The 15,521-nt window shown below is 35.5% G+C and overlaps 5 protein-coding genes across 5 annotated transcripts in view; 3 read left to right on the top strand and 2 right to left on the bottom strand.

The window, feature by feature from the left end:
* Positions 1-6,586: 6,586 nt before the first annotated feature.
* On the top strand, positions 6,587-9,929 carry CBG15167 (the record flags this gene model as incomplete). The annotated part of the gene is made up of 10 exons (XM_045243313.1): positions 6,587-6,629; positions 6,725-6,789; positions 6,867-7,029; positions 7,637-7,774; positions 7,823-7,891; positions 7,938-8,101; positions 8,641-8,691; positions 8,741-8,791; positions 8,845-8,910; positions 9,489-9,929. 10 exons carry the CDS (start codon positions 6,587-6,589, stop codon positions 9,927-9,929), a joined length of 1,251 nt encoding a protein of 416 aa, XP_045095655.1.
* Positions 9,930-10,057: 128 nt separating this feature from the next.
* Positions 10,058-11,097, bottom strand: CBG15169 (the record flags this gene model as incomplete). Its single annotated transcript, XM_002642849.1, has 3 exons — positions 10,058-10,177; positions 10,669-10,875; positions 10,924-11,097. 3 exons carry the CDS (start codon positions 11,095-11,097, stop codon positions 10,058-10,060), a joined length of 501 nt encoding a protein of 166 aa, XP_002642895.1.
* A 481-nt stretch (positions 11,098-11,578) lies between these two features.
* On the bottom strand, positions 11,579-12,919 carry Cbr-bra-2 (the record flags this gene model as incomplete). Its single annotated transcript, XM_002642850.1, has 3 exons — positions 11,579-11,743; positions 12,397-12,726; positions 12,770-12,919. The coding sequence occupies 3 exons, from the start codon at positions 12,917-12,919 to the stop codon at positions 11,579-11,581; spliced, it is 645 nt and encodes a 214-aa protein (XP_002642896.1).
* A 987-nt stretch (positions 12,920-13,906) lies between these two features.
* On the top strand, positions 13,907-14,314 carry CBG15171 (the record flags this gene model as incomplete). The annotated part of the gene is made up of 3 exons (XM_002642851.1): positions 13,907-13,981; positions 14,049-14,183; positions 14,234-14,314. 3 exons carry the CDS (start codon positions 13,907-13,909, stop codon positions 14,312-14,314), a joined length of 291 nt encoding a protein of 96 aa, XP_002642897.1.
* Positions 14,315-14,675: 361 nt separating this feature from the next.
* The window catches only part of Cbr-crls-1, a gene marked incomplete at both ends in the record, with an annotated part of 1,870 nt that continues 1,024 nt past the window's right edge, over positions 14,676-15,521 (top strand). Inside the window, 3 exons of the mRNA XM_002642852.2 lie at positions 14,676-14,885; positions 14,933-15,062; positions 15,115-15,269. Coding sequence (XP_002642898.2) covers positions 14,676-14,885; positions 14,933-15,062; positions 15,115-15,269 — 495 coding nt within the window. The remainder of the gene's footprint in view (positions 14,886-14,932; positions 15,063-15,114; positions 15,270-15,521) is intronic.

The raw sequence follows: 15,521 nt of genomic DNA, 5'->3' as shown, positions 1-15,521 counted from the left end.
ATTCCGAATTTTTTTTACAAATTTAAAAAATTAAGGAATTCAGAAATTCAGAAATTCAGAATTCTAAAAAAATCAGAAATTCAGAAATCCAGAATCTCAGAGAATAGAAATTCAGAGAATTCAGAATTTCAGAAATTCAGAAAGCCAGAATGTCGGAGAATAGAAATTCAGAAATTCAGAAATTCAGAAATTCAGAAATTCAGAAATTTAGAAAGTCAGAAATTCAGAAATTCAGAAATTCAGAAATTCGGAAATTCAGAAATTCAGAAATTCGGAAATTCAGAAATTCGGAAATGCGGAAATTCAAAAATCCGAGAATTTCAGAAATACAGAAATCCAGAATTTCTGAAATTCAGAAATCCAGAATCTCAGAGAATAGAAATTCAGAAATTCAGTAATTCAGAAATTCGGAAATTCAGAGAATAGAAATTCAGAAATTCAGAGATTCAGAAATTCAGAAATTCAGAAATTCAGAAATTCAGAAATTCAGAAATTCAGAAATTCAGAAATTCAGAAATTCGGATAAACATGTTAATTTGGACAAAATTACAAAATCGAAGAATCCAAATCTTTCAGAAACCTCTAATTTTTAGAGGATTTTAGTTAATTTCTTATAAATGAAATGTGGGTTTAAATAAAAAATTATTTAAGACTTCACAGAATTTCAGACCCATTTAACTGAAAACTTTGAACCTCCAAAAATCGTTATGTCTAAAAAGTATACATCTGAATATCCAAAACTTTCCAGTTGGGTGGTCAATATATGTAAAAAGGAGAAAAAGAGGAAAATAAATATATTTTCTTGTGTTAAGAATCCCCTAATTATGGGGGAGGGAGCCCTCCCTTCCTTATCATACCGAGAGAGAGAGAGAGAGAGAGAGAGAGAGAGAGAGAGAGAGAGGCAACATGTCTCTCTTTCTCTTTCTCTATATCTCCTCTTATCATTTCGGATACGCGGAAGAAGAGCATAAGAATACATTAAGCTCCTCCCATTTTCTATATACTTTTGGGATAAGAGATAAGGAGCTTTTTTGATATGATAAAAAATTTTCTTGAAAAAAATTTGTTTTCAAGATTTTTGGAAATTTCAAGTTCTCTTTAAACTCAAATCACAAAGACTAAATGATAGTGAGACAATATAATGATAAAACTAGTTTTTTTTTCTTCAAATTTATATGTTTTTTTTTGGATAGATCAAAAGTCGTTTGTTGTGATAATGATAAGAAAAAAAAAGAAGATATGTTCGAAAAAAGAGGAATTCGAATTTTGGATAGTATAAAGATCAAGAAATTGAAAAAAAAAACATTTGAGGTCAAAATTTGGAAAATTTGGAAAAACTAATTTCGGAAAAAAATGAATAATTTCAAAAAGTTTGGGGTGTTTTGGAAATAATGAAAACCTAGAATTAGAGAGATTTATGTTTTTCAAAGACCAATGGGGAATAAAATGAGTCACAGACTTTGAATTTTTGGAAATCATCAGTTTTTTTTTTGAAAAATAAAATTGTGTTGTTGATAGGAAATTTTGAAATTGCCAAAATTATTTTGAAGTGTGTCGTTTAGAAACAAAAAAAACCTGATCATCCTGACATTTTTTTTGGAAGATGTTGTAAAAAATTTGCTGAAAAACAGAAAAACAAAAATTATCAAAAATTTGGCCAATCAAAAAATGTAGAAATTGGAAAATGGGACAATTTGGAAAACAGGGACAATAATCTTGTATCAACTTTCAGGAATTTCAGAATTACTGGAATCTTCAGGGAAATTATTTGGGATTTCAGAATTTTGAAATTCAGAACTCTGAAAATTTTGAATTTCGAAACTCTGAAAATTCTGAAAATTCTGAAAACCCAAAATCTTGAAAATTCTGAGAATTCTGCAAATGTTTCAATTCTGAAAATTCAAAATTCAGAAAATTCTAAATCTCTAAAAATTCCAAAAATTCTGAATATTCTGAAAATCCAGAATCTTGAAAATTCCAAAATTATGAAAATTTTAAAAATTCAAAATTTCGAAAATTCTAGCTTTCCTTAAATTCTGAGAAATGCTGAATATTCTCAAATTCTTAAATTCTGAAATATTCGAAATTTAAAATTGTCAAAATTCTAGAATTTTGAAATTCTAAAGTTCTGGAAATTCTGAAAATTTTAAAAAATCCAAAAATATGAAAATTCTGGAAATGGATCGATTCGGAAAATTTTGAAATTTTGAAATTTCAAAACTCAGACAATCCAGAATTCAGAAAATTCTGACAATCCAGAATTTGAAAATGAAAAATTCCAAAATTCTAAAAAAAAATGCTGATCTTTCTGATTTTTTTGGAGAGAATTTTAATTTTAGCTCCATTTTTTAGTTATGAATTTTAAGAGATTGATCTTTATTTTTGATCTCCATATCTTTTTTTTTCCAGAAAAAAAATTGAAATTTCCAGAAAATTCCAGAACCTTCAATTCCAGATAAACCAAAAAAAAAAGTTGGTGTGGTCCAAAAGAAAAGGTAAATAATTGATAAAGCCTAAAAATTGCGAAGGAGTCACATGTAGACATATTTCATCTGGAAAAAAGAGATAGAGCGAATTGGATCAGAATTAAAAAACAGGTCAAGACGAGAGAGTGTGTGAACTGGAGAGACGCAGAGAAGTTAGAGAAAAATGAAGAGGAAATAGAGATAAATTAGATTTGGCTTCTTCTTTTTTTTTGTTTTTCAGATTATTTTTGTTCGAAAAAAAAGAGAAATTAGGGGAAAATCCTTAGGGAATTTCTTTAAAAAGAGGAAGAGAAAGCTTAATTTTCTATTTTCGAAAAGAAATCTTTTTTCTAAAAATAAGAAATTTCAAGAAAAATTTCAAAATTTCGATTTTTTGAAAATCTGGAAATTTTGGGAAAAAAGAAAAAAAGAATTCCCGGAAAAAATATTGCGATGTTTCCAAAAAAATATATTTTTAAATAATCGGATTAAGAAGATTTTTTCGTACATATGTATAGAATTCTGTGACGTCATTTTCAGAAGTTTCAGGGATTTTGTTCTACATTCTGAAAAAACTCAAAAAATTGTGAAATTCTGGAATTCCGAAGAATTCCCAAACCTCTGAAATTCAAAACATTCTGAAATTCTGAAATTCCAAAAAATCCGAAATTCAAAAGTTGTGAAATTCTGAAGTTCCAAAAAATACGATATTTTGAAAAAAACTGAAAAAAATCAAAAGTTTAGAAAATCCGAAGAATTTGAAAATTAAAAAAAAATTCTGAAATTTCACGATTATCAATATAAAGTTCAGAAATTCGAAATTTTTCAAATTATTTGGAAATTTTGAACAATTCTAAAAACCAGAAAATTTGAACTTTGAAAATTCAAATATTCAGAAATTTTGAATTTTGAAATTCAAAAATTCGAAAACTCAACAAATTCCAAAAATTCTGAAATTTCGAAAGACTCTGAAATTCGAAAAGCTCAGTATATCCGAAAATTCAGAATTTCCAAAAATTCAGAAATCCTGAAATTAAAAAATTCGGAAATTCTGAAAATTCTGAAATTCCAAAAATTCAGAAGTCCTAAAATCTCTGAAATTCGAAAAAATCAGAAATTCCGAAGTTCAGAAATTTCGAAAAATTCAAAACATTTTGAAATTTTTCGAAGAATTCAAAAATTACAAAATCCTGAAACTTCAAAAAAATTAGAAGTTTAGAAATTCGAAAATTCGAAAAATCCAAATCTCTGACGAAATTTTCTGTGAAGTTTAAAAATTCAAGGGTTTATACGCTAAAACAATTAGTAGCTAATCTAAAGTAAGTGAAACATGTTTCCAATTTTTGGCTGAAATTTTGAATTTTGCGTTTTTATTTTGTTTCAAAAGTTCAAGGAAATCCCAAATAAGATCATAACCCAAAAATCCGAAATCCTGAAATTTCGAAAATTCAAAAACTCGAAAATTTTTTAATTGGAAAATTTCCGAAAAATGTAGGGAAATTTTATAAAAGGGTATAACCTTTTACCCTCAAAAAATATAAATTTGCAGAAGACAGAAAAAATTCCGGTTTGTGAGGAATTTGATCTTTTTATCATTTTTTTTTAAATCTTGCTTATCCAAAATGACCATGTTCTTTTAGTAAAAAAAGTAATGAAAAATTGTTTAAAATGCTTATCATAATATCAGCAACATTTTATCAGTTAACAGTTTCTAATATCTTTTACAGGAAATGAGAAACATGAGTTCAAAGCGGGTGGGTTGGGTGGCGTTCTAATAGAGCATGTTGTCAAATTAAGGAATCTCAATTTTTCGAAATGAATAATTTTCAATTTTGAATATTCCTTCAAAAAATAAGTGTGTCAAAGATTTTTGAAAACCGATGGCTGTCTAAACTATAGAATAAAAATCGTCCAAAAAAAAGATTACTTTTCAAATTCTATGGAATGGAATTAGCTAGTCAAGGAAAAAGAAAAAAAGAAAAAATAATAATTGCTATTATTATTTTTGATCCTCCTGTTTTCTCAATCTCATCTAAATCTTGTTTAATCAGATGACACAAAGAAAGAAAAAGATAATTAGAGAAAAAGAGAAAAAAGATAGTGGTCCCCACCCCGAGTCTCTCGTAACAACTGTTTAGATGGGAGAGAGAGAGAGAGAGAGAGAGAGAGAGAGAGAGAGAAAGAAAGAAAAAGAATCATCTGTGAACTTTTCCCCACAAGATGGGTGGATCTGGGAAACAACATGATGATGAGAAGAGACAAGAATTATGATGGGAGAGAAAGATTTTGAAATTTTTGGAAATTTTTGGAAATTAGCTACCGCGCTCCACTGCTAACCACATTATTTTTAATTTAGCAACTTCAAAATAAAACAAAAAAAACACATTTTGAAGGCCAAAAAGGGGGAAATTGGAAAAAAAATGGGCAAAACTAAATATCACATTACGGAAATGGAATGGCAGCACATCATGCACTTTTTGGAGGGGAAATATGATTCATTTTTTTATCTAGAAAAAATGACAAAAAAGATGCAAAATCGCTCTGAAGAACAATCTGAATTTGAAGAAAATTCCAACTTTTTTTTTTGAAATTTTTGATTTAAAGGATTTGAAATAAAATTGAAATTTGAAAAAAAAATACTGGTAGACTAATTTTTCGAGTCTTCTTCCACCTGATTAGGCTCCGCCCACTTTTGACAGTAAAAAATGAATTATTTATGGACAACCATAAAAGAAACCAAATGTGAAGAGGTCGATAACGTCAAAATTCTCCTGGAAAACTTTTAGGAGGAACTTTGAAATCTTGAATTTTTCTTTAAAAGTTTTTTACCAAAGGCAGGTGGTCTTGAAGTTTAAAGGCGCATATCTCTCACACCCTTGAAGATTCTGAAATTTTGAAAATTACAAAAATGTAGGTCATAAAATTTCGCACAACTTATTAGTTAACAAAATATTTCTAACTGCTCTAGCTAGCGGGATATAGGTGTTTATAGTTTGACGGAGATGCAGACAACGAGAGTTTTCTCGTTTCTCTGCGCCTCTCGCATGCTTCAAACGCCTATATTTCAAGAACCAATAACGCCATCAAAAAACTGTTCACTACAAAATTATGTGAAATTTCATTTTCTACAACTTTGTAGTTGACCCCTCTTAGATAACTCCCCTGGTTTCTGAGATATGCGTCTTGAAAGCTAAGACAAGACGCAGACAACGAGAGTCGTCTCGTTTCTCTGCGCCTCTCGCAAGCTTAAAACGGCTCTATCTCAAATACCAATAACGCTATCAAAAAATTTTCAACTATTGAACAGTGTAAAATTTTATGGACTATTTGTTTAATAGTAAACAAAATGTAGCTATCATTATGGATTTCGAGTTATGCGCCTTTAAAGTTGGCGTACCTTTCCACGCAGGAAAGCGTTCTAACTTTAAAGGCGCATATCCTGAGAACCAAGATAGTTACAAAAATGTGTAAAATTTTAAGCTCAATATTTTTGCAGTTTACAAAATTTGTCTATCTCCGCCCCTTTTTGAGATACCCACCAATTGTTGTCATCACATGCACATATCCAGGTACCACTTGACCGGACAAGGTGGCTTTTTTATAATTCCACTTTTTTCGATCCCAATCTATGATGACTCATTTGACCCCGATTTTTGCTTTTTTCTCAAAAAAAATCAATAAAATGGTGCAAAATATATCTCATGAGCCGTACCACCTGTACAAACAAGTCCATATAACTGCTTTCCCCCAATTTTCCACCTCTATATTTTTCGTATTTGCTTTATTTTTACTGTAAGACTTAAATTTTCTATGTTATTTTTCCTAATTTTCACTATTTTTGGGATTATTGGTAAGCCAAAATTTTGAAAAAAAATTTTTTAAATTTTTTTAAAGTTTTTTGATTCTAAAAATTATATTTTAGGACTCTCCTGGTCCCAACCGTTTTGTCCCGGCAACACGACCCCGTTTGACTATCAAGAATGTAATCCGGAAATCCGGTCCGAGTGTCCCTCTGGATTCACTTGCAGGTAGAGCGAGTTTGCATTTTTTTTTGAAATTTGAATTTTTTAAAAAATCAATTTCTCAGAAAAACCAGCACTACAAATTCCACTGGAGCAGCAATGAATCTGTGTTGTGAGAGCGGAAGAATGACAATTTCAGATTGTAATTTCATTTTGTTTTTGGAACTTCGAAATTTTTGAAAAAAAATTTTTAAACACAAATTTCGGGGTTTTTTTTTGAAATTTTTTGAATTTCAGGGTTCTCTGAAAAGCACCTAACACCTGATATCATTCCACAGGCACCATTTACATTGTTGCAGACTGTAAGTTTAAAAATCTTTTTTTTTTTTTAATTTTGATTCCAAAAAAAAATTTTTTTCCGCAAAATTCGAATTTTCAGATCACTCTTTCCCCGGCAAGCACACTTTTGAATTTCCCGCCCATCCATGTGGGTGACGAAGTAGTTGTTCTAAGTTTCCCGGGTTTTATCACTGGAGTTTTGCAATCGGTGACCCTCTCCGGTCAAGTGAATCCCGGATATGTGCATGTGGTGACTATAATTGGTGAGTATCTTGAGATACGGTAGAAATGGACAGATTATGTAAATTGCAAAAATGTAGCGCTTAATATTTTACACATTTTTGTAGTTTACAAAATTTTTGTAGCTATCTTGGTTCTTGAGATATGCGCCTTTAAATTTAGAGCGCTTCCCTGGGCAAAAAGGCACGCCAACTTCAAAGGCGCATACCTCAATCAAGAATATAAATAGCTAAATTTTGTTCAATACCAAAATATAGCCTATAATTTTTTTTAACATTTCACTAGTTGAAAATCTTTTGATAGCGTTATTGGTTCGTGAGATAGAGGCGTTTTAAGCTAGTGATAGAGGCGTTTTAAGCGCAGAGAAACGAGACAACTCTCGTTGTCTGCGTCTCTCTCAAACTTCAAACGCTTATATCTCGCTAGCTAGAGAAGTTAGAGAAATTTTGTCGATTACTAAAATGTATGAAATGTTATGTTTTGCGTTTTTGTAGTTGTCAAAATTTTTGTATCTTCAAGGGTTTTTGTGATATGCGCCTTTAAACTTTAAGACGTCCTATCTCAAGAGCTAAAGGAGCTACCAGAAAGCGGTAAAATAGAAAAATGTGCAAAATTCAATTTTCAATCTAGATCCCCTCTACAAACCCTTTGCCGTGCTCATGAACTACAACATAATCGTCGGACAGCCAACTCAAACAATCAATGTGACGTCATCGCGCTTTGTGGCCTATTTGGATAACAGCGCGTCGATGCCCAGAATGGATTCTTGTAAATTTTTCAGAAATTTTCAGAATATTGCTCATCTTAAATTTTCAGACCGCTCGGAATATGTGGTTTTGGTCTACTACACAGCTTCTCAAATCTTTTTGGATGGCAATACACCGAGTAATTTTAAAAAAATTATTTTTTTTAATTTTCCTGATAATTTCAGAAGACCAGCTACTCGGATCTTCTTGCTCTGATCCCAAATGTCTTCTTACCAGCTCCCCGTTAGCATCGAAATTCAGTCAGCCGATGGGTGGAACTGTTTTTTATATTACCACCAAAAACACGGTATTCACAACTTCTGAGGATTTCAATACTTCCGGAAGCTCCGCCCACGTTTTCTCTGCGTCTCTCATTTTGTGTTATCTTGTTATTCTTCTTTTTTAAACAAAAAGCAGACAACCAAAAAATGAAATTTTTGTTGAAAAAATGAAATTTTGTATTTGCACACCTTTTCTAAAACATGTGTATAAAACATGGGAAAATCTGGAAAATGGCAAAGAACGATGAACAAAAATTGGCTCATCTTTACTTTTTTGACATCTACAGTAAGTTTTGAAACTTTTTCCAGAATTGTTTCTACAGTAATATTTAGGTTCTAACTGAAAAAATTGATGGAGACGTTGGCATTGGGATTTGATTGCTCAGTCTAATCTGGTTACTGTAGATCCCGCAAACCCATTCAATATTCCAACCATCAATTGGGAGGATATTCTGGTTTGTCTTAAAATATTTTTCAGAATTTTTTTCCAAAAAAAATTTCAGAAAAACATTCCAACCATCCCCCCGATAGTCTTGCCAACACTGGATCCTAATTTTTGGGTACTGTATTTTTTCAAGAAAACTTTTTTAAGAATTACAATTTCCAGCAAAACATCCCCACCCTTCCACCACTGCCAACGCTGGACCCTGATTTTTGGGTAAATTTGAAATTTTTTCAAATTATCCATAGAGCGAATTTCCATTCAGAGAAACCTTCCCACACTTCCACCCCTTCCAACGCTGGATCCGAACTTTTGGGTAATTTAATTTTTTTTTTGATTTTCAAAATTTAAAAAAATCCAAAATTTCAGCAAAATCTCATCAGTCTTCCCACACTTCCCCCACTACAATTTCCAACGCTGGATTCGAACTTTTGGGTAATTATTCCTCTTATTAATGGCCTGAAATGCCTAAAAAGCCTCAAAAAACATAGAAAAAAGGCCTGGTGGGCATTTTTAGCTACCCCATAATATTAACGTCACACCAAACTTTATAGGCATATATCTGAAGAAGGAGAAAAGCAATCAGAATTCTGTCAACTAGAGAATTGCTCAACATAAAATTTACATATTTTTGTAATTGACCATTTTTCGCTAGCTACCGTAGTTTTTGAGTTATGAGTCTTTGAAATTAACGCGCGCCCACAGGAGAGACCCAACATTACCAGGCCAACGTGACGCAGAGAAATAAAGAGAAAGCGTGGGTCTGCTAAATAATTAGCAGACCAACGGGAGACGCAGAGAAGTAGACATTGGTCTGCGTCTCTCGTTGGCCTGCTAAATAATTAGCAGACCCACATTCCACGTGCCACATCTCGCAATAGAAACATAGTGATATCTCAGCCAGTTCTCAACCGATTTTCCTCATATTTTCACTGAAAAATCTAGAATTCCGACCTCATTCTCACACCATATCTAATTTAGGTTTTTTTGTCCTGAAAATAGCTTTGTTCCAGAAAAATCTCCCCACACTTCCCCCAATTCCTACACCAACGCCTCGTACGGCTCAATGCACATATAAATTGGGTCAAGAAGTTCTAACAAATTCAAGTTTCGCGGAAACTTTGAATTACACGAATGTGCAGTCAGTTCTGGATGAAATGCTTCAGAAATCGGTGGAAATTTGTAATGGATTTCAAACTCAAAAGCTAACGGATCTCTCGTTTAAATATGGCGTTTTGCAGGGTGATTTACAAGAAATCACTCCGTATTTTTCGAATTCCGACCTACAAAAATTGCTGGTCGCCGTGCTTCAAGGCGATTCGGGAGCGGTTTTTCAGATTCTCTTCTCGAAAACTCTGGAAAATTTGGCGAATCCTACGGTAACTGGGAAGATTTCAAAAGTACAGACACAAATTTCTACACTCCAATTTGAACTGCTATTTAGTCCTATTTAATTCTTGCCTATTTAGAATTAAAAATTAAATAAAAGATTTAGTTTTGAACTAGTAAATGTGGGATAACAGAGAAAAGGGGGCGGGGCAAGAAGAGAAAGAAAGACAACTAAAATTCAACAACAGCAAAATTAGCGAATTGGTGGAGAACTGGGTTTGCGACGACGACAGGTTCGACGATGTGTTCCCCAGTGTCCTTGTTGGCATTCGATGCTACAGTAGGCAGTGTTCCAACAGCAGTGGTAGATGGCCTGAAAATGCGAAAAAAATGGTTGAAAATGAGTTGAAGACAAGTAATTATGTTTGCGGCACATGGCAGATCAGAAGAAGCTTGAAGAGACGCAGATAAAGGGAAAGAGCGCGTTGGTCTGCTAAATATTTAGCAGGCCAACGGGACGCAGAGAAAGAAGGAGAGCGCGTTGGCCTGCTAATCATCATCAGGCCAACGCTTTTTCAAACATTAGCAGACCAATTCTCTGCGCCTCTCGTGGGTCTGATAATTATTTAGCAGGCGAACGAGACGCGGAGAAAGAGACATTGGTGTGCTGATGGTTTGAGAAGTTAACAGGCCGACGCTATTTCAAACATTAGCAGACCACTGTCTACTTTTCTGCGTCTCTTGTTGGCCTGCTAAATAATTAGCAGACCCACTTTCCACGTGGCGCATCTCGAAATCGTGCTATCTCCACCAATTCTCAACTGATTTTCTTCATTTCTTCACTAAAAAGTCCCAAATCCCAACCTCATTCTCACACTGACAACACCACTGCTTCTTCTTCGCCTCACTCAAATCGCGACGATGCTTTTCGAGCAGCTTGGCGCCTTCGAGTTTCAGGTCCTCACGATATTTCGTATCCAATTCGGTTCTCATTGTCTCCAGCTCCTCTTTGAACTCCTGCAACAGTTCGGAGCGAATTTTTTGGAGATCGTTGAGGAATTCTTGGTGTAGCTGGAATTTTGTTTTCGAATTTTGAAGTTGGAATTTCATAAAAACTACTTTTTCAGTGATTTCCACCAAAACTTTCTCTCGATTTTCTTCATATTGCGTCATCCAATGCTTCTGAAGATTGGCGATAATTGCTCTTGTCTGTTCATTGATAAATTCGTCAACTTGGGTCGATTCTTCAATGGCCGAAACTTCTAGTTTTACTTCTGGCGTCGTGTCGCTCATTTTTTCTGGGTTTCTTTTCAAACATTATTTTTACTTTTGTGGCATTTTAGCGGTTTGACCAGAGGCGATAACCACACAAATATGGCGTTTTTTGAACTAGAAAAAACACAGAAAGCAAGAAGTCGTTATTGTTCAGAGCAAGAAGATAAATATAGAAAAAAAACAATAAAACGCACAGAAATCATTTGGGTTGAGATAGATGAATGGACAAGTTTACAGGGAAGGAATTTTTAGAAAAGAAGAAGAAATGGAAGGGAATTCAGAGTTTTAGGAGGAGAGATCGTCACAAGTCTATTGAATGAACGAGTAGGGCTGAATTTCTAGAGGAGCATGAGAAGAAAAAGAAGGAAACAAATACTTTTTAATTTGTGAAAATTGTTGACCTATTAATAGAAGCGAAGCGATTTTTTAGAAAGTGGTATTTAGAGGCATACTTAAAATTAAGAGAAAAGGAACTGGGAAACGGGGATTCTGAGATGTTCTACTGCTGTTGCTGCATTTGTTGTTGTTGGTGAGCGGCTGCACCTGGAGCTCCACTGCCGGCGTTTCCCTTCTTTCTGCGGCAGAATTTGCGATGCGTTTGCCAGTGTCCTTGTTGGCACTCAACACTACAGTAGGCAGTGTTCCAGCAGCAGTGGTAGATGGCCTGAAAATGCAAAAATAAAGAAATAAAAAATCGGCTGAAAATGAGCTCAAAACGAGTAGTTTTGCTCGCGCCACGTGGCAAATCGGACGAAGCTTGAAGAGACGCAGAGAAAGTGAGAGAGTGTTGGTCTGCTAATTATTTAGCAGACCAACGCTTCTCTAAGCATTAGCAGACCAATGTCTACTTCTCTGCGTCTTTCGTTGGCCTGCTAAATAACTAGCAGACCTACATTCCACGTGGCGCATCTCGCAATAGAAAAATAGTGCTATCTCGGTCATTTCTCAGCCGATTTTCTTTATTTTTTCACTCTACGTCCTCAATAAATAGCAGACCAAAGCCAACGTGGCATTTCGGACTGCTGCTTATTTAGCCGGCCAATGCTGTGTTGCTTTCTATACCAGGCCCTGGCACGAGTGTTGAAGACCTTTTAAGTGTCGGGGCCTGTTTCTTTACGTCTCTCCTAGCTTCCTATGGTCAGCTAAATAGGTCAATGCTCTTGCACTCTCTGCGTCTCGTCGGTCTGCTAAATATTTAGCAGACCAATTTTCCACGTAGCACTTCTCTTTCCAAGTTTGACCGGGTTCAAACTCAATTTCTATTGGATTTTTGGGATTTTCTTCAAGCCTACAGTATGCCAAGTGCAATCAGCTCACCTCATTATCACACGACCAACACCATTGCTTCTTCTTCGCCGCCTGCAACTCCCGCTTGTGCTTCTCGACCATTTTGGCGCTCTCCATTTTCAGATTCTCGCGATGCTTATTCTCCAAATCGAGACGCGTCTGCTCCAACTCCTCCTTGAACTGTTGAAGCAGATCCGAGCGAATTTTCTGCTGATCCATCATGAATTCTTGGTGCAACTTCTCGGTGAGCTCAACGAGACACTTCTCGCGAGCCGTGTGATATTCGCTGAGCCAATGACGCTGCAGGTCGATGATCATCCGCTTCATTCCTTCGCTGACTGGAACGCCTTCAAGGCCGTACTGAAAAGTATACTTTTAAAAACCTTATAGCAAAGACACTTACACTGCCATCATGACCCTGTTCGGCTAAAGTTGCTTCCAATTCTTTATCAATGGGTGATAAGTGAATTCCGTCTTGCTGTGGAATCTGTTGCTGGGGTTGTTGTGCTTGTTGAGACGTCTCCATCATCATTTCCTCCTGACCTTCCGCCATTGTTAGACCTTTTTTATCTGGAAAAAGAAAAACAAATAAATTTGAAAAATTGACCGAAAATCGATAATTTCGGTGTCAGCTGACTACGGTAACAGTAAGAATTTTGAGGGAATTTTGTGAGAAATTTAGCAAATTTTTTGAGAGAAATGAGCGAGAATAAGCGGCGACACTCAATTCCATCGAAAAAATACCGAAAAAGTACGATATTCTCGCGGAAACCGGCTGAGGAAGTGAAGATAACACTCTACCGTAGGCAGGCGAACAAATACAAATTTCGGCAACGACACTCCGCTATCCCGATGCGCGCGTTGTTTAGTGGCGAGAATTTTGAGGACCGCCCGCTCGAATTCGCAACCATTTTTCGCCAATTTTATCGATTTTTCTCACTTTTTGTTGAGTAAAACCTTTTCATAATAACCTCAAAAATGTTGAGACATCAATTTTTCACTAAAAAATCTGGAAAAGTCCGCGATTTTCCGCTAAATAGGCTAAAAACTAGAATGTTCAGTTTTCTGACTTTTTCAATAGATTCTCGTGATAAATCTCTTGAGAAATCAAGCAAAAAGTGTTTGGAAGACGCTAAAAAGTGAAAAAAGTCACCTAATCCCGAATGTTTTCGCTGGTGACTCACAAACGTATATTTATCGATTTCCCTTAGAAAAGATAATTGGAGGTTGAAAATGGGATTTCGAAATGATTGTTAAAGTGAATCTGGGTGTGAAACACAGAAATTTGCATACAAACTTTCTCCACAATCAGCAAATAAGCTAGATGCAGCTTTGAAGATAATAAGTCTCCATTCTCGGAACTAGAAACACCTGTTAGATTCAAAACGGAAAATATTTTGAGTTTGTTTCACAATTTCAACAAATTAGAAGCTGTATTATTACTCTTGCTCACAAATCACTTTGCTCTCTATACTATATTATTTTTATTCGTAATCATTATTCTTGCTTCTTTCTTGCCAATGATTAACTTTTTTCCAGGATGAACCGTACCGCCTTCAGCCGCTTCTTGGCTCTCAGCCGTTTCGCCCAAAAGCGTCACGGACATGGACACCACGTAAGTAGTATCCTATTTCTACCGCTGTCATCTCATCCTTCGTACTAAACCATGTTTTCCTTTCTAGGTCGCCAACCCAGGACCACCATGTAACTTCGACATGATGCCAGTGCCATTCCAATCGTATAAGAAGGTATATGGAGAGCTCCAAGGAAAGTTCAACGCCTACTTGGCATTCTCTGCCGTCTTCTTCGCCTCGTCGGTAAGTTTTTATGCTCTAGAAGATAGAATTCTCATTTTTGATGTTTTCAGTTCGCCGCTGCTCTCTACACCGACCTCTTCGCTTTCGAGGCAGCTTGCCGACCACCACAGAGCTACCGCAACCGTCAATAAATCTATTTCCTTCGTCGAATCATTATTTGTATGACACAAAATGTTTTAAATTTTAGTATAGCCGGATATGTCGTGACAACTCTCTCTGTGGTTTTTGAAAAAGAACTCCCTAGGGTGATTCCGTTCGCCGTTTCGTTGGCCAATGAATTACTTTTGACTGTTGTCAAAAATCTTCCAAAATTGTTCGAATTTTACATTTAGATATTTCTCTTCCTTTTCGCCTCCCCACCCTCATTTTAATCATGTCAGGCTATTTGAATTGCTAATGATACGGTGGAAATAGAGGTTTGGCGTCATGATAGCTTCAACGACGATGCTTTGGGGAGTCCTCCGCTCCCATCGGATTCTTCCACGTCATCTGATGCTGAGCTCCCGACGTTTTCAAGAGGAAAAAGCTCCAAAAGTGAAAAGTCTTCCACCAGAAGAACGAGGCCGATACAAAGTAGCCACAATTCCAAATGCGATTTGCGCCGGAAGAATTGCAGCTACTCCACTAATTGGCTATCTAGTCGTTCAACATCATTTCACTCCAGCGTTTGCTCTTTTCACAGTTGCTGGAGCTTCGGATTTGGTACTCTTAAATTCTGGCGGGATTGTTGAAATCATAGAAAATTTTAGCTAGATGGATGGATTGCTCGAAATGTTCCTGGTCAAAAATCTCTGCTAGGATCCGTACTGGATCCAGTAGCTGATAAACTTCTCATCTCCACAATGTTCATCACAATGACACATGCCGGACTCATTCCTTGTAGGGAAAAATTGAAAACATTTAAATTTTGAGAGAGACTAAAAAATTTCAGTACCCCTGACCTCAATTGTGATTCTTCGTGACGTGTGTCTCATCGCCGGTGGCTTCTACAAACGGTACCAAGTGATGAGTCCCCCGTACTCACTGAATCGATTCTTCAATCCACAAGTTTCTTCGATGCAAGTCGTTCCTACTATGATGAGCAAGGTAAGACTGTAAAAACAACGACGAAAATCGATAAGAAAACAGCTGAGATATGGGTTTTTGCAAACGCCACATGAAAAGTGGGTCTGCTACTTATTTAGCAGACCTAAAAGACCTAAATAAAAAATGTGGTTAAGGTTCTAGATTTTTCTGTGAAGAAATGAAGGAATCGGTTGAGAACTGGCTGAGATATCACTATGTTTCTATTGCGAGACGCGCCACGTGCAAAGTGGGTCTGCTAATTATTTACCACGC

Source organism: Caenorhabditis briggsae, assembly GCF_000004555.2.
Source record: "Caenorhabditis briggsae complete genome, chrIII, whole genome shotgun sequence".
NCBI classification, from domain to species: domain Eukaryota; kingdom Metazoa; phylum Nematoda; class Chromadorea; order Rhabditida; family Rhabditidae; genus Caenorhabditis; species Caenorhabditis briggsae.
Note: the sequence above shows the minus strand (reverse complement) of the source record. Positions and strands in the feature narration are given on the sequence as shown.